Source organism: Echeneis naucrates, chromosome 19, assembly GCF_900963305.1.
Source record: "Echeneis naucrates chromosome 19, fEcheNa1.1, whole genome shotgun sequence".
Taxonomy (NCBI): Eukaryota; Metazoa; Chordata; class Actinopteri; order Carangiformes; family Echeneidae; genus Echeneis; species Echeneis naucrates.
The window spans coordinates 166260-191302 of record NC_042529.1 but is presented as its reverse complement, the minus strand read 5'-3'; the positions used below and the strand labels follow the sequence as shown (position 1 = coordinate 191302).

Genomic DNA, 25043 nt, shown 5'->3' with positions numbered 1-25043 from the left:
CCGCTGTGCTGCTCTTTCATGGTTGTATTTCTTGTAATTTATTTGGCCTCTTTGTCTTTATTAGTGAGTGAAGGTGAATCAGTTCATTTGGTCATCACTCCTGTTCTCGATGATCCTGGTCTCTGGGTCCTGCAGTCTGTGTTTGTGTTTCAAACTGTTCGCTGTGAGGCCCGACCGGAACTTTGGATCAGTGAGGAAGGGTGAACGGATCGGGACCATGCTCCCCATGCAGGAATTCTTCCTAGGAATCACCTCACACATCCATGTCCAGATGTTTAAACACCATGAAATAAATGTTATTAAAGGAAACCTAACTCACCATGTGTTTGGTTTATTTTGGTTTTCAACATCAAATCATGATGAGTCATAGGTCAAAGGTCAGGTAAATAACTGTTGTTTAAAGTCCACAAAACTCCAGAGTTGGTTAATACTGCTCGATGTTACCTGTCCGGCTGTGAGCTGCTGTCTCTTGGTTATCTTTGTTTTTTAAACCAGTAGGAACCAGATTTGGAGGAGAAAGTGGAGCTGACAGACTTCATACTCTATCCTGATTGGATGGGACATGCCTGAGCCTGAACCAGGACTCTTAACTGGACCAGACCTGAGGACCTGAGGACCTGAACACCTCAAAATCCAAAGATGAGACGAATCCTGTTTCTGTTGGGTGAGAAAATGAATCAGTTTATTTGTTTAACAGAATAAGAATTGTGTGTTTGGACCTCCAGATTTCGGAAGGATTCAGTCTTCAAGTTCAGACAGTTCTAAACGTGTGTGTGTGTGTGTGTGTGTGTGTGTATGTGCAGCTGTGTGCTGTGTGTGTGTGTGTGATGCTGTCAGGTTCGGTCAGTTCTGCAGAGGAAACCCGTCCAACGAGAAGAGGACGTCAGACATGTGGGGAAGCGGTCACTACGGAGCCAGCCGGTAACAGCAGCACAGTCACACTAAAGCTCAGGTGCATTTTGGGAAATGTAGGCTCCAGTGTCTCTGACATGTTGGACCTGATGAATTATGGGTAAAACATCTGCTCTATAACTGCTTATGGAGCCTGGATCAGGAGCTGATCAGTGTGTAGAGCAACTGTCAACATCTGGATCTGCCGTGTCCCCAGAGGAGACAGGATCCATAAAGGTGTGGACATCAGGTGTGAGGATGGCGATGACGTCCTTGCTCCATTTGACGTGACTCTGGAAGGAGCATTGTCGGTTTTCACCGACCCCAAAATGGCCGCCATCAACAGCGGCATCAACCTGCGGGGGAAAGGTGAGTCCACCTCCGATTGGTCAGTTAATTTTGTCATCAGTCCTGTTCTCGATGATCCTGGTCTTTGGGTCTATGGTTCTGGTCTTTGGGTCCTGCAGGTCTGTGTTTCAAGCTGTTTGCTGTGAGGCCTGACCGGAACTTTGGATTAGTGAGGAAGGGTGAACGGATCGGGACCATGCTGCCCATGCAGACTGTCTTCCCAGGAATCACCTCACACATCCACGTCCAGATGTGTGACAGGACTGACCCCACACAGTACTTCTGATCCACTGAGACCGAAACTGTTTAAACTTTAACCACTAAATAAATGTTATTAAAGAAATTATAACTCTCTAAGTGTGTTTGGTTCATTTTGGTTTTCAACATGACTAGCAGTATATTTGTGCATTTTTGTGATATGAGAGGAAACAGACAGATGTTCATTCATTAAATAATGAATTGGTGAGCTGATTCCACCTCAGAATAACCACAAAGTTCAACAGTGGATTGAGCTGTTGTTTTGTCACATTCTTGTGCCGCAGGAACTGTAGATGTCGTGTTGTGTAACACTGTGAGGTTGTTGTTTGTGTGCGAAAAGCAGAATTTGACCCACCCAAATTCAATAAAACAAATGAAAGTTGTGTTAATAATGTGACGTCCCTGAGTGAAAGGTAAGTTTGATCATGAGTCATAGGTCAAAGGTCAGGTAAACAACTGTTGTTTAAAGTCCACAAAACTCCAGAGTTGGTTAATACTGCTCGATGTTACCTGTCCGGCTGTGAGCTGCTGTCTCTTGGTTATCTTTGTTTTTTAAACCAGTAGGAACCAGATTTGGAGGAGAAAGTGGAGCTGACAGACTTCATACTCTATCCTGATTGGATGGGACATGCCTGAGCCTTAACCAGGACTCTTAACTGGACCAGACCTGAGGACCTGAGGACCTGAACACCTCAAAATCCAAAGATGAGACGAATCCTGTTTCTGTTGGGTGAGAAAATGAATCAGTTTATTTGTTTAACAGAATAAGAATTGTGTGTTTGGACCTCCAGATTTCGGAAGGATTCAGTCTTCAGGTTCAGACAGTTCTAAACGTGTGTGTGTGTGTGTGTGTGTATGTGCAGCTGTGTGCTGTGTGTGTGTGTGTGATGCTGTCAGGTTCGGTCAGTTCTGCAGAGGAAACCCGTCCAACGAGAAGAGGACGTCAGACATGTGGGGAAGCGGTCACTACGGAGCCAGCCGGTAACAGCAGCACAGTCACACTAAAGCTCAGGTGCATTATGGGAAATGTAGGCTCCAGTGTCTCTGACATGTTGGACCTGATGAATTATGGGTAAAACATCTGCTCTATAACTGCTTATGGAGCCTGGATAAGGAGCTGATCAGTGTGTAGAGCAACTGTCAACATCTGGATCTGCCGTGTCCCCAGAGGAGACAGGATCCATAAAGGTGTGGACATCAGGTGTGAGGATGGCGATGACGTCTTCGCTCCATTTGATGTGACTGTGGATAGAAAGCTGAAGGTTTACAGTCACAACAGATATGCAGCCATTGACGAGGGCATGGAGCTGTGGGGGGAAGGTGAGTCCACCTCTGATTGGTCAGTTCATTTGGTCATCAGTCCTGTTCTCGATGGTCCTGGTCTTTGGGTCCTGCAGGTCTGTGTTTCAAGCTGTTCTATGTGAGGCCTGACCAGACCTCTGGATCAGTGAAGAAGGGTGAACGGATCGGGACCATGCTGCCCATGCAGACTGTCTATCCAGGAATCACTTCACACATCCACGTCCAGATGTGTGACAGGACTGACCCCACACAGTACTTCTGATCCACTGAGACCTTATTGATCTCTGTGACCTTCAATTTTGAACTAATAAAATATCACAAGTTCATTAGTGTCTGTCTTTTTTTTTTATCTCAGCTGGACTCTCCAACTCACTTCGAGATGTTTCTGAGAGAGTAGAAACCCATCTGAGGATGAGACTGTGGATCTGACCTGCTCTGGACTCTCCTGATAGGGTGGTCCAGTCTGTCAGTTCCACAGTAGCCCCACCCCTAACCCCTCCCCTCCTTCCTGGTCTGTTTCTCTCTGAATGGAGCATAATTTAAAAAATGAAAATCATTTTGTATTGAAGCTTGTAAACTAGAGACTGAGACCATAAACTCATCAGAAAAACATTTAACTTCATTGCCATCTGACTTGTCACTCTAACCAGTGAATTCGCCCCTGATGATCAGTAGGCAGAATGAAGGTCCTGGTCTGCAGACAGATATCTCCCTCTATAGGTCACCTAACTGAAGTGATGACGCTTCACACAGAATGAAAAACAAACCTGTTCTCTGCATTTGGCTCCGCCCATTACAGCCCCACAAATTAACTTGTCTCTTTGACAGTCTGTCCCCAGCCGTCATAAGGGGACGGTCCCCTCATGTCCTGTAAGCCAGAGTGAGACCATCAAGGCCACCTGTGTCCACGTGTTGAGGGCGGAGCCTGATCGTGTGAAGCGGCAGCTGCTCCGTCACTTATTGACCTGCAGGACATAAATACACCTGAGAGACATCAGGAAGTCCACACTGACCCACATCACCGTTTTCATCAGACCACTTCAGCTCAGCTTTGATCATGAAGGTGAGTGTCTGAACCCTGATGGGAGGGTCAGTCCAGGTCTAGGGCTCAGGGGTTCTTCCTGGACCAGCTCCTGTTTCTAGATTTACAGCTTCAGGCCAAACGTTCAGAGCCTGAGGGGCATGATAAGCAGCAGCAGGTCCTGTGTCCCAGCAGGTCCCAGTGCTTGTCCTGGTCTTGGTCCTGGTTTCACTGTGGACCAGCTGCTCCTCCCTGACCCTCCCCCTGGACTGCAGCGACATCTATCACCATGACAACAGGCAGCCAAGTGGGGTGTACACCATCTACCCCATTGGAGCAACGTCTGCTTCCCAGGTAGCCCCACCTGTCTGCATGGAGGCATGGAGGCGGAGCTCCACCTGATGACATCATTGCTGATAACAGTGTGTGTGTGTGTGTGTGTGTGTAGGTTTACTGTGACATGGACTCAGAGGGTGGACGGTGGACGGTGAGTATGAGCTTGAGGACACGTCACGTCTAACAGGAACTTCCTGTAGTGACAGTGTCAAAGTAAAAGTACTGAACGGGGGTGAATGAAACACATCTGTTGGTCTAATGTGAGCACTTCCTGTTGGACTGTCAGAGGAAATTTGTGATTGCAGGTGTTCCAGAGGAGGATGGACGGGACGGTGAACTTCTACAGGCCCTGGGATCAGTACAAGGCCGGCTTTGGTAGTGCTGCTGGGGAGTACTGGCTCGGTGAGGATCAGGAAATGATCTGAAATCTGAATCGCTGCAGCTCACTATCTGCTCTAAGAGATGCTCCATCGTTCCGTCAGGCTAAAACTCTTCTTTTCATTATCAATACATCTGACAGTTACATTCACAAGCAGTTGTTCAGTAAACTACTGGCACGGTGAGCCAGTGGATAGAACCATTGCCTCACAGAATGAGGGTTCAAACTGTTCTGTCTGTGCCTCCCAGTCCACAGACCTTCTGGTTTAGGCTCAGTGGCCTGTAGGTCTGTAGGGCTGTCCAGTAACAGACAGCAGTCCTGGTTAGTCCTGTGTCTCTGGTCTCTCTCCAGGTCTGGAGAGGCTCTTCCACCTGACTCTGAAGAAACCTTGTGAGCTGCTGGTCGACTTGGAGGACTTCAGTGGAAACAAATCGGTTGCTCGTTACTCCTCCTTCTCCGTCGGCCCAGAGTCATATGGGTACATGCTGAATGTGTCCGGATTTACTGATGGAGGGGCAGGTATGTCCTGAAGGAGGGGGTGGTCTGACCTGTGTCCCCCTCCACAGGGTTCGTTTCTCCAAACCCCCGACCCAGCAGACACTTCCTGAACCCCTGAAGGTCCTGAAGGTCCTGCTCAGTCGGATTCTATTCATGGTCTCTAACGCTACAAGGAACTTAGAACGTCATAAAAAGAAATACTTTCCCTCCAAGAAGTTACCCTGAAAACATGAGTGCCAACAGGTCCGACCCGGTCTAGACAGGACCTCCTTCTTGAGGACTCAGGGTGGACCTTGATAGTTGTCTGATCTGAGAGAGAGGATGAAACTCATCTGACTGTTTGTTTCTGTAGGAGACGCTCTGGCCTTCCACAACGGACAGAAGTTCACCACCTTTGACAAAGACCAGGACTCTTCTGATGTCAATTGTGCCAAATACTATGCCGGGGCCTTCTGGTACGCCGCCTGTCACAAGGCCAATCCCAACGGATTTTATCTGTGGGGAGCTGATGACACCCATCGTCCTGGTGTTGGGGTGTATTGGATGACTTGGAGGGATAATCATTACTCCCTGAAGTCCATCACCATGAAGATCCGGCCTGTGCAGTAGATCTCCAAGACCAGCCATGTTGATCCTCAATGTTTCCTCAGTGCTTGACCTGTCAATCATTATCTACTCAATAAAGAAGAGCAGGAAGTTAAAATGACCTCATGTCTTCACTCTGTCCTGTCCTTACTGTCCACAGGAGACATACTTCCCGTCATCAGAGTGCCACAATAAAACTACTTCCTGTAGTTACTGTGCCACATAAAAATCAAACTGGGGATACATGTTTTATCAGTTAGCACAGCGGCTAACAGATGACACTCTGTGTGTGTTTGTGTGATGACACTGAACCTCAGTTGTGTCTGTAAACAGAAACATCCATTAGTTCTTGTGTATGTGAATAAAATAGACTGCAGATCATTACAGAAGTCTGTTATAAAAAGACTGATTAAAAATATTAAAGTTACCAAAACAGAATTCAGTTAATATCAAGATTCAGAGACCACACTGACCTCACAAATTAACTTGTCTCTTTGACAGTCTGTCCCCAGCCGTCATAAGGGGACGGTCCCCTCATGTCCTGTAAGCCAGAGTGAGACCATCAAGGCCACCTGTGTCCACGTGTTGAGGGCGGAGCCTGATCGTGTGAAGCGGCAGCTGCTCCGTCACTTATTGACCTGCAGGACATAAATACACCTGAGAGACATCAGGAAGTCCACACTGACCCACATCACCGTTTTCATCAGACCACTTCAGCTCAGCTTTGATCATGAAGGTGAGTGTCTGAACCCTGATGGGAGGGTCAGTCCAGGTCTAGGGCTCAGGGGTTCTTCCTGGACCAGCTCCTGTTTCTAGATTTACAGCTTCAGGCCAAACGTTCAGAGCCTGAGGGGCATGATAAGCAGCAGCAGGTCCTGTGTCCCAGCAGGTCCCAGTGCTTGTCCTGGTCTTGGTCCTGGTTTCACTGTGGACCAGCTGCTCCTCCCTGACCCTCCCCCTGGACTGCAGCGACATCTATCACCATGACAACAGGCAGCCAAGTGGGGTGTACACCATCTACCCCATTGGAGCAACGTCTGCTTCCCAGGTAGCCCCACCTGTCTGCATGGAGGCATGGAGGCGGAGCTCCACCTGATGACATCATTGCTGATAACAGTGTGTGTGTGTGTGTGTGTGTGTAGGTTTACTGTGACATGGACTCAGAGGGTGGACGGTGGACAGTGAGTATGAGCTTGAGGACACGTCACGTCTAACAGGAACTTCCTGTAGTGACAGTGTCAAAGTAAAAGTACTGAACGGGGGTGAATGAAACACATCTGTTGGTCTAATGTGAGCACTTCCTGTTGGACTGTCAGAGGAAATTTGTGATTGCAGGTGTTCCAGAGGAGGATGGACGGGACGGTGAACTTCTACAGGCCCTGGGATCAGTACAAGGCCGGCTTTGGTAGTGCTGCTGGGGAGTACTGGCTCGGTGAGCAAAGAGACCTTAAAGATTGACATGTCAGAATCTGGTCTCCTGTGCTGACACTCTGGCCACAGTTGTTTTAACTGTTTCCTGGTCTGGATCGGACTGTGGTTCAGTGAATTCTGCTGCTCTGCCGATTCCGTCCAGCCTTCTCTGAGTTAGTTCCCTGAAATGTGAAGGTCAGTCTTCATCAGATTGACTGGTGGATTGAGCTGCCGTATGTCTGTCTGCAGGGCTGGACACTCTGTTCCTGTTGACTCTGAGGAAAAAGTACGAGTTGCTGGTTGACATGGAGAGCTTTCATGGGGCGAAAGTGTACGCTCGTTACTCTTCCTTCTCCATTGAGCCAGAGTCTCAGGGGTTCAAACTGAAGGTTTCAGGGTTCACTGATGGGGGGGCCGGTAAGTCAATCACTTCATCAGGGAGATGGTGGCAGCCTGATGTGTTGACAACATGTTTCTGTAGGCGACGCCCTGACTTATCACAACGGACAGAACTTCACCACCTTCGACAAAGACCAGGACTCTGCAGAGAAAAACTGTGCCAGACTCCACCTGGGGGCGTTCTGGTACAAAGACTGCAACCAGGCCAATCCCAACGGGGCTTATCGGTGGGGACACGCTCCCTTTCTCCAGCACGTCGGCGTGCTGTGGACGCCCTGGAAGGGCAAGCATTACTCCCTGAAATCCATCGCCATGAAGATCCGGCCTGTGCAGTAGATTTCCAGGACCAGCCATGTTGATCCTCAGTGTTTCCTCAGTGCTCAACCTGTCAATCATTATCTACTCAATAAAGAAGAGCAGGAAGTTAAAGTGACCTCATGTCTTCACTCTGTCCTGTCCCCACCATCCACAGGAGACATACTTCCCGTGTCGTAATATCTTCATGCTGTTTCTTCTCTCAAACTGAAAAAAAGGATTCTGTGATTCTGAAACTAATTTTCCATTTTAACTTAATTATTTTAACACACAGAAAGTGTTTCCTTACTCCAAGACCAGGCTTATAACTTTCCTGTATGACAGATATTATATTATAGTTAAAAAGTTAAAGTCCTCTCCTCTTTAGCTATGCTGCTGTAGGCCGAGGCTGCTGGGGGAAGGACTGAGCTTCTCTCTCTCTCTCTCTCTGTCTGTCTCTCCCTGTCACCCTCTCTCCCCCTCTCCCTCTTTCTCTCTCCCTCCCTCTCACTCGCTCGCTCTTCCTTCCTCCCCCCTTGCATGCGCTGATAAGAACCATCCTTCTTAAAAAACACAGTTTCTCCCAGTTCTAAGCATTTATACTGCATTTACTAACCATGTTCTGCCAAAGTCTCTGTCTCTCCCAGTTCCTCTCCTCTCTCTCCCTGTCCTCATCCTGCAGGTGGTGACTCATCTCCATCCCATGTTCCTGCAACACCTGCTGGTCCCATATTTCATGAATTCTGTACTACAGCTCAACTCCATGAACTTCATGCAACAACATGTTCCTGCCTACACACCCCCCCTCTAATGCCTGTCTCACTCTCTCTCTCTCTCTCTCTCTCTCTCTCTCTCTCTCTCTCTCTCTCTCTCCCACTCTCAACCCAACCGGTCGAGGCAGATGGCCGCCCCACCTGAGCCTGGTTCTGCTCGAGGTTTCTGCCTCTTAAAGGAAGTTTTTCCTTGCCACTGTTGCCAAGTGCTTGCTCATCGGGGGATCTGTTGGGTCTCTTTAAATAACTTTATAAAGAGTTTGGTCTAGACCTGCTCTATATGTAAAGTGCCTTGATGTAACTCTGTTATGATTTGGGGCTATACAAATAAATCAGATTTGATTTGATTTGACATCAGTGGATCTTCAGAGCTTTTATTTCTCCATGATGGTTCTTTATGTGGGCAGCACGGTGTCACAGTGGCTCTCTCTGAAGGTCCTGGTTGGGTTCCTGGCCTGGGGCCTCCAAAGACATCCTGTTTGGGTTCATTGGTGACTCTGAACTATCTGAAGGTCTGAGTGGTTGTTAGGGCTGCAGGACCCCCGTTACCCAGAAACAGATCAGAGGAGAAAATTAATGACTGAATGGTTCTATATGGGTTTGCTCTCCACTCCTATTGGCTCCGGTGGGTGATGTCACAGCCAATCAGAGACTCTCTGGATCAGTCCTGAATGTTTCTGAGTTTGTTGTGTTGACAGAATATAGAGCAGATTTTTCATCATTAATGAGCAGAACTCCTGATCAGATAAAGAGAGAAACGACCCAAACACATGAGAGGAAGAAAACATTCAGAGTCTGAACTGATCAGACAGAATCAGATGAGTCTGAAGATTTTTTTTATGTCTGCTGGATTCAAAACAAATCCGAACTGGATGTTTGTATTTCTTTGTCATTTTAGAACCACACGGTTCGACTTCTATTCTGAAAGGAGAGAGCGGAACATAAACGGAAGTGAGTTCCGGCTTCGTGTTCAGTTTAAACTAAGGGAGCCTCATTGGTTGGCCACAGAAAGAAATGACGTCAGAAGGGTGAGAGGTCACCGAACCCGGAACGTCAACAACCGGAGTCGATCGGATCCGCTCCGGTTCCCACCGACATGTTCTCCGTCTCTGTGTCCGCCAACAGTCTCCTGACGGCGGCTCTCAGTCTGCTCCTCACCCGCCTGTCCAGCTCCGGCCCGCCGGCCCCGGACGTCCCACACATCGCTGCGTACTTCGGGACCAAGACCCGATACGAGGACGTGAACCCGCACCTCCTGCGGGACTGGACCTCCGTCAACGCTTCCGTTCTCAAACCTCCGGCCGACGAGCGCTGCTCCCCGGTCCACCTGACCGCCGTGATCCGGCACGGCAGCCGGTACCCGACCGGCAAGAATATCCGCCGGATCCAGAGACTGAGCGAGCTGGTCCGGAGAGAAGCTGCCGGAGGCCCCGCGTACTGGCAGCAGGAGATCCGGAGCCGCTGGGACATGTGGTTCACCGAGGACATGGACGGTGGGTCCGCCGCCAGGGTGTGAAACAACACCAACAACACCACCGACAACACTGACAACACAGACAACAACAACACCGACAACACTGACAACAACAACAACAACACTGACAACACAAACAACAACAACACCACTGACAACACTGACAACAACAACAACAACACCGACAACACAGACAACGACAACACCAACAACACAGACGACAACAACACCAACAACACCACCGACAACACTGACAACAACAACAACAACACTGACAACACAGACAACGACAACACAAACAACAACAACACCACTGACAACACTGACAACAACAACAACAACACCGACAACACTGACAACAACAACAACACCGACAACACTGACAACAACACCACCGACAACACTGACAACAACAACACCAACAACACCACCGACAACACTGACAACACAGACAACAACAACAACGACAACACTGACAACAACAACAACAACACTGACAACAACAACAACGACAACACTGACAACAACAACACCAACAACACCACCGACAACACTGACAACACAGACAACACTGACAACACAGACAACGACAACACAAACAACAACAACACCACTGACAACACTGACAACAACAACAACAACACCGACAACACAGACAACAACAACACCAACAACACAGACGACAACAACACCAACACAGACAACACAGACAACAACAACACCAACAACACCACCGACAACACTGACAACAACAACAACAACACTGACAACACAGACAACGACAACACAAACAACAACAACACCACTGACAACACTGACAACAACAACAACACCAACAACACCACCGACAACAATGACAACAACAACAACACTGACAACACAGACAACGACAACACAAACAACAACAACACCACTGACAACAACACCAACAACACAGACAACACCAACAACACTGACAACAACAACAACACCGACAACACAGACGACAACAACAACAACAACAACACCACCACCAATACCAACAACAAAGGCCAGGCCAACAATGCCAGGAAATAATATGATCCCACTCATCCTCAGGTCAGCTGGTCATGAAGGGCCGGGAGGACCTGCGCCACCTGGCGGGCCGTCTGTCCCGCCTGTTCCCGGACCTGCTGTCGGACCAGAACCTGAGGACCAGGCGGATCCGGCTCAGGACCAGCTCCAAACACCGATGTGTGAGCAGCGTGGAGGCGTTTCAGGAGGGGCTGTGGCTGGGGGAGGGGGATGACGGTGAGGCCACGGTTCATGTTCTCCCAAAGAGCTGTAGACCTGAATCAGGGGGGCAAAGTCAGACTGACGGTCTATGGGAAAATGTCCCTCCTCCTCCTCAGTGAACGTTTATTAACAAAACGATTTATGGATGAGGAAGAGCATCTGTGGATTAATTGTTATTAAAAGCTGTGTTCATTCATTCATGGGGAATGTAGTCTTACTCTTGTCGACTCTGCAGAGGTCGAGTTCAGCCACGAGGTGGATGACGAGCTGATGCGTTTCTTTGAGCGTTGCCGTGGTTACGTGGAAGGTGTGGAGAAGAACCGCACAGCACTGATGGAGGTGGAGAAGTTCAAACATGGGGAGGAGATGGATGGAGTGAGGAGGAGGATGGCGGAGAAACTGGGCCTTCCTCATCACAGACTGACACCAGGTCAGCGGGAGAGAGAAGCTGGTGTTTGAGATGATGTCATCAGGGTGAGAAGCAGCTGATGAAGTTTGTCCCTCTGTGTCTCCTGTAGATCTGGTTGAAGCTGCATTCTTCCTGTGTTCTTACGAGCTGTCTATCAAGTCTCTGCATTCGCCGTGGTGTTTCCTGTTTGATGAGAACGACGCCAAGGTAACCGTGTTGTTGCTGTGGTTTCATGTGGTCGTGGGTCAGAGCTGATGCTGGATTTTCTCCTCAGGTCTTAGAGTACCAGTCTGACCTGAAGCAGTACTGGAAGCGTTCTCATGGTCATGTGATCAGCAGTCTGTCCAGCTGTCCTCTCTTCCATCATGTCTTCAGGACGCTTGACAAAGCTGGACGTCCCCGCAGGTCTGAGATGTGGATGTAACTCACTCTTGGTGTTTGTCAGAATCAGAACTAACCCCGGTCTGTGTCCCTCAGGTCTACGGAGGCGCCCCCTGAGCCGGCTGCCATCTTGCTAGGCCACGCTGAGACGCTCCTCCCCCTACTATCCCTGCTGGGACTCTACAAGGACCAGACTCCGCCCACTGCAAACAACTACCATTCACAGCATGGTATGAAGCCCCACCCCCACCCAGCCATCCAATCAGAGATGAGGACATAATGTGATGTCACATGTGGGTTTGCACAGTCTCTTCCTGTTGTGATTTCACAGGAAGAAGTTTCCGGACCAGCTTGATTGTTCCGTACGCTGCCAACCTGCTCTTTGTCCTCTATGACTGCCAGCGGGGCCCCCGGCTGCAGCTTTTAATCAACGAGTCGCCGGTTCGATTCCCAGGGCTGGAGGCGGAGGATGCCCCACTGTACCGGGACGTCCGAGCCACGTACCGCCACCTGCTGGACGGCTGCGACTTCCACAGGGAGTGCGAGGGTCGGACTGCTGCCCGAGGACCAAACATTGAACTCTGACACTGATTAAGTAAAGACATCTGGACCCTAAACCCCGCCCTCAAACACAAACTGTCCAATCACAGCTCAGCAGAACAACTTGGGCAGACAGAACCACTGAGGTCAGATCTTAGCTTAGCTGTGATCATACTTTTGTCACATGGTCGAAGCTGCTTACATAAAAATAAACAATGTTATTTGACCATTTCAACCGATGAACCAGAAAGACGAAAATGGTTTTTTAATGTAAATCATCTAAACAGGTGCAGGTCTGGTCATTGTACAGTGGCCTGAATGGTCCAACACTACATGATATCAACTAGACTTTTCCCCTCTGACGGTGATCATAATTAGTAATTGATAGACCAGACTGGGTTTTATTCTGATCAGCTTCTGGCCTTTAGTAATACTTTGAAACTACAGTTTTGTTAATTTATTCAGATTTTAAATGATTTCAACAGATTAACTGAGCTTCAACTGTCAGAGATTGGACTTTCACAATAAAAGCTAGTTTGCAATGATTCAAACTGATTGTCTTTAAGGTGAATTATTTTTCTATTGATTTCTGATTCACATTTTTGTGAAAACTTAATGTTTGTTTAAACTTGGTGCATTTAATTTTTGCATTTTATGTTTAATTATTCATGCATGGGTGCCAAATGTTTCAAATTAAAAGCTTTAGAAATGTTTTTTCACAGTGGAAACTGAATGTGGTAAAATTCACTTTTGTAAAGAAATAAACTTTTTATTGATTCAATATTTTTTTTCTCTACATATTTGTTTTCTTGATTTCTCACAAACATGTTTCAATCTTTGTTCACTTGTTTAGTTTAAGTTATAGTTCAATTAACAGGAAACAACTCCACTAAAAATTCCTGCTTTTTGGTGGATTTATACAAAACAACTCGTTCGTAGATTAAAAATCATCCTTGGCCAAAGTTTTATTTTCTCAATCACTGAAAAAGATCTGAAAAACTTGGTTCTCGTGGCTCAGTGGTTGGAGCGTCAGGGTTCGGATGTGACCAGGACCTCGATGTAGGTCATGCTGACTGTTTCCTGTCAGCCTCTCTACAGCCCCAAAATACAGTAATAATAAAGAGTTCTGTTGACTCCACATTCAAACAGAAATCAAACAAAAAACTCACAAAGTTCACTTAATGGGCAAAAACTTTTCAAATGTTTGACTCAGTTTTACGCTTAAGATTTTGCTTCCGTTACATTTTGATTTCACTACTCCCACAGAAGTTGGTGCCTGATGAAGAGCAGCATGTGTGAATGAAATGACTCATTAATAAAGTTGAGTAAAACTAACAATGAACAAAAGGAAAGGGGTTTGTGAGCTTTTATATCAGTTTAGCTTTCAGCAGTTTGACTGGACTTCCTTACATCCGAGGGATGGTTTTCACAATAAAAGCCTCTGATGTTTGTGAAAATCTGTGGAAAGGAATTATAAGAATCCTCATCATCATGATGACGTAGCCCTGGATGGAGCCATTTCCAAAGAAATTAACGGTGAAGCATCACGGGCACTGTCGTATGAAGAGCCAGAAAAATCAAACCAAAATCAAATCTAACTGATCAGACAGACAGATATCTGTCAGGTGATCTTCTCTACTGTTCAGACTCACCACATGTGGATACATCTGCCCCATACACTGAGGATCAACTTTATGAACCAATGAGCTCAGAGCCACGGACAGAGGGGGAAGAGTCGAGGGATCAAACTGGGGGTTTGAGTGAAAACTCGAGATTTTACAACAGAACAGAAGAGACCTTTACTTTGAAATCTGCTCCCGAGGTGACTCCTTAAACAGGACCAAGTGGTTTGTTGTGATGTGTGTTGAATATTTGATCTCCAGATTAATGATGAGTCTTTAACAGATGGATAGTTTATTTACAGTGAAACCTGTGAGTCCATGACTGAGTCTGTGATTTCACTTTGAGACACACAAATGAATCCATCTCATTTCCTGGATCATCAGGGATTAGTTGGTCTTCTCTGCATGAAAACCACAGGGGTCAGGATCAGGTGTGGATCAGGGTAGTCCCTGACAAGACCCTGACTCTGGAGGACCGTCAGCAGGATGATCAGCACATTTAAATAAAACAACAAAAACCAAAAAGCAGTGGCACATGTGGAACAACTTCAAACACACTGAGCTGATCAGCGAGTCAGGACTCAAACCTGTCAGCTGAGGTCGTCATGTGTTCAAAGTCTGTTTAGTCCAGTGTGGCGTGAAGTAGAGCGCCATGTCCCCCTGCCAATTTAGACTTCTTCATCTTACTAATTGCCTTCTGAAGGTCGGACTGATCGATAGGACGAATGAAGTCCTCAGAAGGACTGAGAGAGAAAGACAGACAGACAGTATTTGTTTGACACTGGACCTTGTCATATTGAAGCCTCCTGGTTGGATCAAGGATCTAAGATGTGTGATTTCACTACCTTTTGTTCTGAGCGTGGACAAAGTCTCGGACGCAGAGCAGCGCGGCGTCACGGCACATCTCTCTGAGGTCACTTCCAGAGAAACCATCTGTTTCCTTGGCGATATCAATGAGGTTGACTGAAGTGTCCACCTGACGAGAGACAGAGATGATCAGGTCTTTGTCTTTGTCTTTCTATGTTTTTTTGTGTCAGTGTGTGTCTCACGCTCTCGTTCTCCAGGATGAGTTTGAGGATCTGCTCTCTCTGCTTCACGCTCTGCAGAAACAAAAACAATATTGATCACATGACCCCACTCCTCATCACATGACCCCCCCCCCCCCCCAGTCAGCTGCATACTGGTTGGTTGATGTGGAACCTGGTGGGCATCCTCCTCAGGATGGCAGAGTCCAGGTCCTGAGGCCGGTTGGTGGCGCCCATTATGATCACCTGACACATACAGACACACACACACGTTATGACAACGTCCTGCGCGCTTACGGCTGTTAACATGTATTAACGTGTATGAACATCCGGATGGCGGTACCTGGCAGTGGTGGTCGGTGTCCAGTCCATCCCACAGACTCATGAACTGAGCCTTCATCATGGCCGTTGCCTCGTGGTCAGAGCTGGAGCGGCTCCTCAAGAAAGAGTCTGGACAAACATATAGCGAGAATGGTTAGCCCCGCCCCCTAACATTCATTGCTGTGAATGACAGCTGTGTGTGTGCGTGTGAGCTGCACCTATCTCATCGATGAAGATGATTGACGGCTGGAGTTTAACAGCCAAAGAGAACACGGCAGCAGCCAGTTTCTGGGACTCGCCGTACCACTTGTCCGTCAGTGTGCTGGGCTGCAGGTTGATGAAACGAAATCCCGCCTCTTTGGCTGTTGCCTTGGCGATCAGTGTTTTCCCACAGCCGGGTGGCCCATACAGCAACACGCCTGTTGTCATGACAATAGTACTGAAATGTTGTACAGTGTGGGGTTCCCTTGGTTGTAACCCTTGGTTTTCTTTACCAACCCCTTCCCTCCATTCTGATCACCCCCCCCAACCAACTACACACACACCTTTCGGTGGCTGCAGGAGTCTGGATCCCTGGAACAAGTGTCTCTTCTGAACAGGTAAGATCACCGTCTCCTTCAGCTCAGTGATGACCTCATCTAGACCTGCGATGTCTCTCCAGGTGATCTGCCTCAGTCACAGGTTGATTGTTCGGTGTTATTGATTAATGATAAATCTGCTGTTAGTTTCCTGCATCTTTTGTCCTGTTTTTTAACCTCTCCACACATTTTTCCTGTCGAACTCTGTCCTATGAATAAAGTTTGGAGGTTACCTGCATGGTGAGCGGGTCAACCAGGTGAGCTGCGATGCTCATCTCGTACTCTGACAGCTTTACATTTTTAACACCGATCTGACGCATCAGCTTCTCTGCCTGCAGGAGACACAATCCCAGAGCTGTCAGCCAGCGTTTCAACGGCCCTTAAACTCCGCACAGAAACCAGCTCAGTATTTTAAATCACACCTGTTTCTGAGCCTCCACCTTCTGCTTCCTGGTCGGGTCGATGGCGTCCACCATCCATTTAATAGTGAAGTAAGTGACCGCTCCAAATATGGTGAGGCGGAAGAGGAGGCTAATGACCTCATTCCTGCCCAGAGGACGGGCAATGTTTTCAGCTGGGACGTCCCTCAACACCATCATCAGCGAGGACAGGAAACACACAGAACTGCAGACAACACCACAACAACACAACTGCCAACTCAATAAAACGCACTGACACAAAAAACAGCACCACACTCATCAGCGTGTCTCACTGCAGAGACGAACACATCTAAAAAAGCTTTTGGTGTTTCGGATTCCGGTGGAGCACAGGCGGAGGACAGGAGGAGCACAGGAAGACAGAAGGAGGACAGGAGGGGGACAGGTGGGGGACAGGTGGGGGACAAAAGTAGGACAGAAGGAGGACAGGTGGGGGACAGGAGAAGCACAGAAGGACAGGGGGAGGACAAAAGTAGGACAGGTGGAGGACAGGTGGGGGACAGGAGGACAGGGGGAGGACAAGGGTAGGACAGAAGGAGGACAGGTGGAGGACAAAAGTAGGACAGAAGGAGGACAGGTGGGGGACAGGAGAAGCACTGGAGGACAGGGGGAGGACAAAAGTAGGACAGGTGGAGGACAGGTGGGGGACAAGGGTAGGACAGAAGGAGGACAGGTGGAGGACAAAAGTAGGACAGAAGGAGCACAGGAGGACAGGGGGAGGACAAAAGTAGGACAGGTGGAGGACAGGAGGACGGGGCAGGACAAAAGTAGGACAGGTGGAGGACAGGAGGACGGGGCAGGACAAAAGTAGGACAGGTGGAGGACATAAATGTAGGACAGGAGGAGGACAGGAGGACCACAGGAGGACAGGTGGGGGACAGGAAGGGTACCTTATGATGTGTCTAAGGCAGATAAGTGAGCTTAATGTTCAGTTTGTCATTTTGTGGCTCTTTGTGTGTCCAACAGAAGCGATTGAATCCTGAACTGTCTGACTGAACCGGACCGTGTCCTGATGGAGGACACCGGGCCCGTTAAACGGCAGCCGAAGGAGGGCCGGTCCGGGCGGGACCAGCTCTGGTTCGGGGGTTCGGTGTGACTCTGACAGCTTCAGCTTTCTAAGAAGCTGAGTCTGACCGGCGGGTCAAGCGGTAACAAACACCGGAACTCCTCTGTATCTGTCCCGGAGAGTTGTGGACCAGCGGCCTCTCCAGAATCCGCATCACAAACCAAACTCACAGAGGAGCTAGAGGCTAACTTTAGCTTAGCTTGACCTTCCGTCTCTCCGGCGAGGCCGGAGCGCCCCCCGTCCCGGACACCGGGCCGATCTCCCAGTGGACACAGAGCGGACCACCAACGGCTCCGGTGAACCCGCCTTTAGGAACCCGGAGAAAAGCGTTGTTTCCAATAAACAGACTCACCTGCTCCGGTCACGTCAGACAGCGGACTTCCGAGGTCTTTTTTTCGGTGGTGTTGTGTCTTCCGGAGTCAGACTCAGTCCCGCCACCTGCGGGGCTGGTTTCTGCAGCAGTGACGTCACCGGGACGGCTGAGAGTGCATCCAAAAGAACGTCATAGGGGGCGGCTTGGTGACGTCATACGTTACGTTCAAAGGCGACTAATAATGTAATAAAAACAGAAATTAATTCATTTGTTTTGTAAACTGTCTTCACATGGAAATACATCGGTACAAAATAAGGACAAATCCGAATATAATATAAAACAGATCAAACCGACCCGGCAGGTGGCGCTGAAACATAATGAGAAAACACAGCTTCTCACACACACACACACACACAGATACTAGCTTCAGCACTACAACCACACTGCTTCATACTCAGTATTTCCATCAACACAAAGGGGAACTCCAGGTTTCCACTTTTCTCCAAAAGTGGATAAGAAAAAACTAAAAAGTGAAAGTTGAAATAAATGAAAATGTCGCTCGCTGATCATATAATGATCTTGCTGGTTGCCAAGTATCCGTTTTTGTCCCGCGCATATTATTTCGACATTTTTCCAATGGAGGTTTTCAATGGGAGGATAATGTTACGTGAATCTGGCAACCCAGTGTGCTGACAGGATGTGTTCGGCTCCGGAAGTTCAGTTAGCTGCTAACAATTAGCATCACCAAGCTAGACCTATTGATGCAGAAGTAGGAAGTGATGGGTTTTAGAAAATAAAATCCCAGTCTATTTTCAACACTACTAACTAAAGAAACTATACGCACTGAAAAATAAAAAGATGAATTTAAAAAGTGATCTCAAAATTGAAAATTAAGCAACAACATCAATTCTGCAGAGTTTAGTTTGAATTACACATTTAATTCTATTATCCAAACTAATCAATATTTAATATTTCTATTAATTTGTAGTACAGTTGTGACTTTCCTTCCTTTGTTTTGTTTATTATTTTTCAACGAGCTTAAACTTTATTTCGTGATTTATGCATTTTGCATTTTAATCCGAGCCTGTGATTAAACATTTAAAATTATTCATATCATCAATCATATTTAACCAAAATTAGTGATTCAACGTTATATTCATGTTTAATTGTTGAACACATTATTATTTGTAAATAGTAATGAATTATCACAACTTTATTTTTGATATAGTTCTTGGACATTAAGTAAAAGTTAGTGCCAGCTAGTAAAAACGTGAGTGGAGAATATGATAAATTACACTCAATGAGCTCATTTCGACTTTTATGTTTTCTTTGGCCTCCCACAGTGTTAAGTCCCTTATTTTGAAGGCCATGGCGGAAGTGCGGCGGCTGTGTGTCTTCCGGCTCTTCATCACTCTCAGGCCGCTCGGAGAGATTTTCTCTCCGTCAGTCTGTGTCCAATCACGGCGTCTCTGCCGCTCACCGAGGCCGGGAGCAGTACGACCGGATCTATCCTCCGTTCTGTGGACTGGATCTCCATTGCACGGCGATCCGTGGATGGTTCTGTCCCCGGGGGGGGGGGGGGGACCTGGAAACCGGGCCCCGCAGGACGAGCCGGGAGGAGGCCCCGACGCCCCCTTGTTCTGACCCAGAAAACAGCACCGACGGCCGGGCTGCCTGTCAGCTAGCAGGCCAGCTAACTGCTGGCCGCAGCGGAGCTCACGGGGCGGCAGCTTAGGAGGCTGGAGAACGGGACCGTTGGCGTGTTTTGACTATTTGTGTCCGTGTTATTCACCGGGAAACATTTTCTGGGCCTAGTTTTGGATCCTGGAGGTCGGCGGCCGGAGGCCCGCTTAGCTCTGGGCTAGCCGTCCCAGTTGGCTTCTCTCCCCGGTAAAAGCAGCAGAGGCTCGGGGAGCTTTCTCCTGATTCCCCGGAGCTCGGACTCGGACAATGGCGGCTTTAATCAAGGAGATCGTGAGCAGAAATAAAAGGCGATACCAGGAGGACGGATTCGACCTGGACCTGACCTGTATCCTTTGACATCAGCCCAAAAACCGTTAATACCCCACATTAAAGTGGACTCTGTGTCCGACAGGAGCGCCCAGTCCTCCCTAAGAAGACTCAGCTAACGGCGGAGGTTCTTTCAGAGGTTCTCCTGGTCCGGTTCACCCCGGTCTGTCCGCAGCTTCCACTAAAATTAGCTGATTTTTTTTTTTAAACGGGTTCGAGGGGGGTTCACCGACCGGGCCGGAAGACGGCCTGAGGCGGATTGGATCAGGAAGACACCTGAGGTCCAGCTGTGGTCTCACCGGGGATGGTGTCCTGTGACAGGGGGCTAACAGGCTAAGCTAACGGTGGGGTCATTGCATCAGCAGCAACACACTGAGGACAGACACCTGCACGTACTTAAACACACCGAGGACAGACAAACCTGTTGAAACGTTTTCACAGTAAAAGTTGTGGCGGAATAAAAACAGATCACATTATTTAAGGCTGATTCTTGAGAGAACTGAAAGCCATTGTGGGAAATGTAGAAGGTCATCTGAGCTAAACAGGGTATGTGTAGAGGGATGATCCAGGACTGTGTCACAGTGACTGGACAGACCTGGTCCTGGTGTGATTATTGATCCTTAACGGACTGATCAGATATTTATCCTAACATCATAGCCATGGGCTTCCCTGCAGAACGGCTGGAAGGAGTTTACAGAAACAACATTGATGATGTTGTTCGGTAAGACAGCACCTTGCTTGACCTTTGACCCCTCCTGAAGTCTGCTGGTTTAGTCTGTTAACTTTCAGAAATGCTTTGCTTATTTAAAAAGGAACCCCTTTTCTCTTCAGGTTTCTAGATTCAAAGCACAAGAATCACTATAAGATCTACAACCTGTAAGTTCTGTCTGTATGACTGCCTGTCTTTCTGGGTTTCTGGTATATTATCTGTGATTATTGATCACAGTTGACTTCCTGTCTCTCCAGCTGTGCTGAGCGACATTATGACACCTCAAAGTTCAACTGCCAAGGTGAGTCTCTGAGGCTAAAAGACTGGTCTGCACTCTGCTTGGACCTGGGTCTGGGGCCTTGGATCCAGGACCCTGTCTGATTCTGTGTGCCTCTTTCAGTGGCTCAGTACCCGTTTGAGGACCACAACCCCCCCCAGTTGGAGCTGATCAAGCCGTTTTGTGAGGACTTAGATAACTGGCTGAGCGAAGATGAACAGCATGTTGCTGCCATCCACTGCAAGGCAGGAAAAGGCCGCACCGGTGTCATGATCTGCGCCTACCTGCTCCACCGTGGGAAGTTTCAGGAGGCTCAGCACGCTCTGGACTTCTATGGCGAAGTTCGCACCCACGACAAGAAGGTGAGGGCGCCACTGTTTAACGCAATACAGGAGAGCGTGATGACATCCAAACCTAGAGCTGCTTCATTCATATTAATCTGCCACACACACACCTGACATGAGCTGGCACACACAGGTCACCTGTCTGGAAAAGTGACTTATAGGTTTGGGCATTTTCTTGACCAGATGAAGAGTAAATGTGTGTGTGTCTGTGTGTTGTGTGTGCAGGGTGTGACCATCCCCAGTCAGCGACGGTACGTGGTCTATTACAGCCACCTGCTGAGGAACCAGCTGCAGTACAAACCTGTAGCTCTGCTCTTCCATAAGATGCTGTTTGAGACCATCCCCATGTTCACCGCAGGAACCTGCAGTGAGTCTGACTCTGAACCACTGAACCACCAATCCACCGACTTAGCTATTATGTGCTGATGTGCTGCTGTCCTCCTGCAGATCCCCAGTTTGTGGTTTACCAGCTGAAGGTGAAGATTCACACCTCTAACCCCACCCACACACGGCGGGAAGACAAATTGATGCTGTTTGAGTTCCCGCAGCCACTTCCTGTCTGTGGAGATATCAAGGTGGAGTTCTTCCACAAGCAGAACAAGATGATGAAAAAGGTGAGGATCCACTGCAGATGAGCTCAGTTTTAACTTCATGATGTTGTTTCATTTAATTTTACAGTTAACTTGTTGACTTGGCTCATCAAACATCTCTGAACGACCATCCCAAACACTGAAATATGCAATTGCCTGCAGTTCTTGGTCTCCAATAAGCTGGTTAACTTCTCAGATGCTTCTTCTGTCCCTCCAGGAGAAAATGTTTCACTTCTGGGTCAACACGTTTTTCATCCCGGGGCCAGAGGAGAACCTGGATAAACTGGAGAACGGCAGCGCTGGGACGCTGCGGGAGCTGGCTGACAGGACGCACCAGAACCTGGGGGTGATGACAACCATGATGATGGGAGGAGAGACCAATGAATACTTGGTGTTGACGCTCATCAAAAATGACCTGGACAAGGCCAACAAGGACAAGGCCAACAGGAACTTCTCCCCCAACTTCAAGGTAAAACATCTGCTAGTTTCATGAAATCTGACGAGGGAAGATTCTCAAAAGTAAGAACAGGAAGTAAAAGATCAGGAACATGTGAGGGTTTCAGTGTCATTACCCTTTCAGAGCCAGAAGATCTGAACTAACTTGGTTCATCAGTTTATCACTGAAGTCAGTTTCAGATTGGAAAGATCAGCTGATTCTCCAATTTGAGGAAACAGGAAGAACAGCTCTGAGGACCAGCTGATGTTTGGATTAATAGTTTTAACAAGGGAATCAAACCTGTGACCATCTGATTCTGTCTCTGCTCCAGGTCAAACTTTTTTTTACAAAGACAGTGGAGGAAGGAGCGAACTGTGACGCAAGCAGCACATCGGCCTCTGTGACCCCAGATGTCAGCGACAATGAACCAGACCACTACCGCTACTCTGACACCACGGACTCGGACCCAGAGAATGAGCCGTTTGAAGAGGACCACCACAACCAGATCACAAAAGTCTGACACACACACAAACAGATGTGTGTGTGTGTGTGTGTGTGTGTGTGTGTGTGTGTATATATATATATATATACACACACACACACACACACACACAGTGTGTGTCTATACATAAATATATGTACACACAGTCCCTACACTAAGATTAGTGTGTTACCTTGCGGGGGAATTTAACCATGGACCACATCTCTTGGACTCTGGGATCAAAGAACTCGGTCCCCACGCCCCCTTTACATCTGGACAATCACATGACATGCCGAAGAAGAGTGAGGATAAAGGTGCGGGCGGGGCCAGGCCGGGAGATGGACGGCAAACGGACAATAAGAAAGGCAAACGGACAGAGTCTAAAGTTAAAGGTAAAACTTGAACATAAACAAACTGAAAGACGAGTGGACTTGTTTAGATGTTGGTCTGATAAACCCCCAGCCCCCATGTGTCCTTCCAGCCTTCTGTCCTTTCCTGTTTCCTTAATCTTTCCACCTCTTCAGGTTTGTGAAGCTGCATCAGTCGACTTCTGTCTGTTCTCTCACTTTTGAACCTCAGCTGCTCTTCGGTCTGTTGGGTTTTTGAAGACCAGGACTGACGTCACTGCTCAATCACTATTCATATGCGATCTAAGATCCAGGACACTAAACAAGTATTCAGTTAAGTAAACTTGTCACATGGGAGGAGAGAGAGGAGACCTGGGTTGACCCAGACCTCTGGAGAGACTACAGGTCCCATCAGGTCTGGATCTTCTTGGGATCCAAGGAGGAACTGAAGGGAGAAAAGCGACCACATTGTTTTTAAACGTCATGACTATGAATCAACCAAAAACCAGATACAGGGCTCGTTCTGTTCTTGGTTGGTTTTGGTTCATTACTGGAAAGTTTGCCTTTTAAATCCTGGTCTTCAAAAATCCTCCAAGCCAGACGGAACCGGTATGTCCTGAATTGGTCTCTATCAGTTTCAACCCGTCTCAGCTGATATAAAGCAGCTGGCCTGAGCTGGTTTGCACTGGTTGGTTCACCACCCACAAAAGGGCCTTTGAGCCCCCAAACCTGTTGGTCCCGTTTAGACCAAGCTGGACCTGACACTGCTGGTCCAGCCCACTTTGACCAGTAGGAGCTGCACTGGGTTTGGGCCAAGGAAGCACATGGAGACGAGCGACTGCCTGATGTTTGAATGTGACAATGAAGAAGAACCTGTCAATCATCTGCTGTTGAAACACCAACAGTACGAACGACTGTGAAAAGTGTCTGCAGGACTTTTCTGTCTCCAGTTTTGCACAGAAGGATTCGCTTCTTTCCTTCAATCAGCTCCGACAGCTACAGAAACATATTTTTGTTATTCTCTTATATCAATCATTAAGCTAAACAAAAAAGCTACACACATTATAACCATTCCATCTGCAAGATCTGCCCCCCCCCGACCCCACCCCAACCTCCCAAAATAAAGGGCAGTTGGCTTTATATGTAATTCGGGGTAAAGTGAGTCCATCCCAGACGCCTGCTTGACTCATGTCTTGCTGATTTGACTTCTGTTGTTCTACAGTTGTTTTCTAAATCTGCTCTTTGGGAGGCTTAATCAGTTTTTCATCTTTGGGGTCAGGACCCAACATGGACTTGTGGTATGTTTTAAAAGTCATAAGGATTGTCCTCTGACTTTGACAGATGAATATTACTCTGTCCATAGACTATTAATCATTGTATTCAGTACTACTTCAAGCACTTAAAACTCTTGCAACCTGTACCTTTAATGCCATGAACGACAACTCCAGGATCATGTTAATGCTCTGACTGGTTCAAGACGACTATCTGGAATTTATGGAAGCGAATGATCTTTAGGGATCTGATTAGTTTCTACTAGACCCTAGATCTAATCTAATTGGAGCAAAACACCCAAATCGAACCCACTCTTGGCTCCATGTGTGGTTTTTAAGCCTTTTCCAGGATGTAAACAGACCTTGGATGATTTAATTTCCTGACACCTAACTTTTCCGTCCAAACATATGGTGCACCATCTGATTTCAGCCCTGCTGGTTCTTTAGTTCATGGCATGGTCCAAGACAGAGGGAGGACATGAAGGTCCTCTTGTCCACCTCACAGACGTCAAGCCCAGGATCAACCAGGACGCGACGTTCAAAAACCAGTGACAGTGGGGCCATATATGTGGTTCTGGGACTGGGACTGAGCTCAACAGCCATTTGAGTGAAGAAGCTTTTACACCCAATCAAACTTTTTCTTGTGATTTCTGGTGGAGTGTTC

At 47.8% G+C, this 25043-nt stretch overlaps 7 protein-coding genes across 8 annotated transcripts; 6 read left to right on the top strand and 1 right to left on the bottom strand.

Annotated features, from left to right (window-relative positions):
- The first annotated feature begins 639 nt into the window (after positions 1-639).
- LOC115059605 (myeloid protein 1-like) lies at positions 640-1525 on the top strand. The gene is made up of 4 exons (XM_029527186.1): positions 640-664; positions 804-921; positions 1109-1260; positions 1359-1525. The coding sequence occupies exons 1-4, from the start codon at positions 640-642 to the stop codon at positions 1523-1525; spliced, it is 462 nt and encodes a 153-aa protein (XP_029383046.1).
- Positions 1526-2202: 677 nt separating this feature from the next.
- On the top strand, positions 2203-3061 carry LOC115059604 (leukocyte cell-derived chemotaxin-2-like). The gene is made up of 4 exons (XM_029527185.1): positions 2203-2227; positions 2361-2478; positions 2666-2817; positions 2895-3061. The coding sequence occupies exons 1-4, from the start codon at positions 2203-2205 to the stop codon at positions 3059-3061; spliced, it is 462 nt and encodes a 153-aa protein (XP_029383045.1).
- Positions 3062-3856: 795 nt separating this feature from the next.
- On the top strand, positions 3857-5642 carry LOC115060406 (microfibril-associated glycoprotein 4-like). The gene is made up of 6 exons (XM_029528337.1): positions 3857-3862; positions 4016-4174; positions 4269-4307; positions 4462-4558; positions 4887-5054; positions 5386-5642. Exons 1-6 carry the CDS (start codon positions 3857-3859, stop codon positions 5640-5642), a joined length of 726 nt encoding a protein of 241 aa, XP_029384197.1.
- Positions 5643-6348: 706 nt separating this feature from the next.
- On the top strand, positions 6349-7763 carry LOC115060405 (microfibril-associated glycoprotein 4-like). Its single transcript, XM_029528336.1, has 6 exons — positions 6349-6354; positions 6508-6666; positions 6761-6799; positions 6954-7050; positions 7278-7445; positions 7510-7763. The coding sequence occupies exons 1-6, from the start codon at positions 6349-6351 to the stop codon at positions 7761-7763; spliced, it is 723 nt and encodes a 240-aa protein (XP_029384196.1).
- A 1737-nt stretch (positions 7764-9500) lies between these two features.
- On the top strand, positions 9501-13337 carry minpp1b (multiple inositol-polyphosphate phosphatase 1b). Its single transcript, XM_029528124.1, has 7 exons — positions 9501-9987; positions 11046-11237; positions 11458-11652; positions 11741-11838; positions 11906-12036; positions 12109-12242; positions 12344-13337. Exons 1-7 carry the CDS (start codon positions 9591-9593, stop codon positions 12595-12597), a joined length of 1401 nt encoding a protein of 466 aa, XP_029383984.1. The 5' UTR covers positions 9501-9590; the 3' UTR covers positions 12598-13337.
- atad1b (ATPase family AAA domain containing 1b) lies at positions 13021-18091 on the bottom strand. Of its 2 annotated transcripts, none has more exons than XM_029528126.1 (10): positions 17954-18091; positions 16521-16722; positions 16332-16430; positions 16066-16186; positions 15739-15939; positions 15543-15649; positions 15356-15445; positions 15224-15274; positions 15017-15150; positions 13021-14917 (listed from the first exon to the last, which is right to left on the bottom strand). In XM_029528126.1, exons 2-10 carry the CDS (start codon positions 16695-16697, stop codon positions 14797-14799), a joined length of 1101 nt encoding a protein of 366 aa, XP_029383986.1. In that variant the 5' UTR covers positions 16698-16722; positions 17954-18091; the 3' UTR covers positions 13021-14796. The 2 variants fall into 2 exon arrangements, with proteins under 2 accessions (XP_029383986.1, XP_029383985.1); XM_029528125.1 differs by having other exon boundaries at positions 13029-14917; positions 15020-15150; positions 17954-18090.
- Positions 18092-19864: 1773 nt separating this feature from the next.
- Positions 19865-22800, top strand: ptenb (phosphatase and tensin homolog B). Its single transcript, XM_029527806.1, has 9 exons — positions 19865-19943; positions 20561-20645; positions 20756-20800; positions 20891-20934; positions 21034-21272; positions 21480-21621; positions 21702-21868; positions 22062-22313; positions 22612-22800. Exons 1-9 carry the CDS (start codon positions 19865-19867, stop codon positions 22798-22800), a joined length of 1242 nt encoding a protein of 413 aa, XP_029383666.1.
- Positions 22801-25043: the final 2243 nt, after the last annotated feature.

Bases quoted from the DNA above. Each gene is read 5' to 3' on its own strand.
- LOC115059605 (XM_029527186.1), top strand. From the start codon at position 640: ATGAGACGAATCCTGTTTCTGTTGG. The intron at 665-803 runs GTGAGAAAATGA...GTGTATGTGCAG, and splicing joins ACGAATCCTGTTTCTGTTGG to CTGTGTGCTGTGTGTGTGTG. The intron at 1,261-1,358 runs GTGAGTCCACCT...TGGGTCCTGCAG, and splicing joins CATCAACCTGCGGGGGAAAG to GTCTGTGTTTCAAGCTGTTT.
- LOC115059604 (XM_029527185.1), top strand. From the start codon at position 2,203: ATGAGACGAATCCTGTTTCTGTTGG. The intron at 2,228-2,360 runs GTGAGAAAATGA...GTGTATGTGCAG, and splicing joins ACGAATCCTGTTTCTGTTGG to CTGTGTGCTGTGTGTGTGTG. The intron at 2,479-2,665 runs GTAACAGCAGCA...CCGTGTCCCCAG, and splicing joins GGTCACTACGGAGCCAGCCG to AGGAGACAGGATCCATAAAG.
- LOC115060406 (XM_029528337.1), top strand. The intron at 4,308-4,461 runs GTGAGTATGAGC...TTGTGATTGCAG, and splicing joins CAGAGGGTGGACGGTGGACG to GTGTTCCAGAGGAGGATGGA. The intron at 5,055-5,385 runs GTATGTCCTGAA...TTGTTTCTGTAG, and splicing joins ATTTACTGATGGAGGGGCAG to GAGACGCTCTGGCCTTCCAC.
- LOC115060405 (XM_029528336.1), top strand. The intron at 7,051-7,277 runs GTGAGCAAAGAG...GTCTGTCTGCAG, and splicing joins TGCTGGGGAGTACTGGCTCG to GGCTGGACACTCTGTTCCTG. The intron at 7,446-7,509 runs GTAAGTCAATCA...ATGTTTCTGTAG, and splicing joins GTTCACTGATGGGGGGGCCG to GCGACGCCCTGACTTATCAC.
- minpp1b (XM_029528124.1), top strand. From the start codon at position 9,591: ATGTTCTCCGTCTCTGTGTCCGCCAACAGTCTCCTGACGGCGGCTCTC. The intron at 9,988-11,045 runs GTGGGTCCGCCG...ACTCATCCTCAG, and splicing joins GTTCACCGAGGACATGGACG to GTCAGCTGGTCATGAAGGGC. The intron at 12,037-12,108 runs GTCTGAGATGTG...TGTGTCCCTCAG, and splicing joins AAAGCTGGACGTCCCCGCAG to GTCTACGGAGGCGCCCCCTG.
- atad1b (XM_029528126.1), bottom strand. From the start codon at position 16,697: ATGATGGTGTTGAGGGACGTCCCAGCTGAAAACATTGCCCGTCCTCTG. The intron at 15,940-16,065 runs GTGTGTGTGTAG...TCATGACAACAG, and splicing joins ACTCCTGCAGCCACCGAAAG to GCGTGTTGCTGTATGGGCCA. The intron at 15,650-15,738 runs GTGCAGCTCACA...ATGTTTGTCCAG, and splicing joins CATCTTCATCGATGAGATAG to ACTCTTTCTTGAGGAGCCGC.
- ptenb (XM_029527806.1), top strand. From the start codon at position 19,865: ATGGCGGCTTTAATCAAGGAGATCGTGAGCAGAAATAAAAGGCGATAC. The intron at 20,646-20,755 runs GTAAGACAGCAC...TTTTCTCTTCAG, and splicing joins AACATTGATGATGTTGTTCG to GTTTCTAGATTCAAAGCACA. The intron at 21,622-21,701 runs GTGAGTCTGACT...GTCCTCCTGCAG, and splicing joins GTTCACCGCAGGAACCTGCA to ATCCCCAGTTTGTGGTTTAC.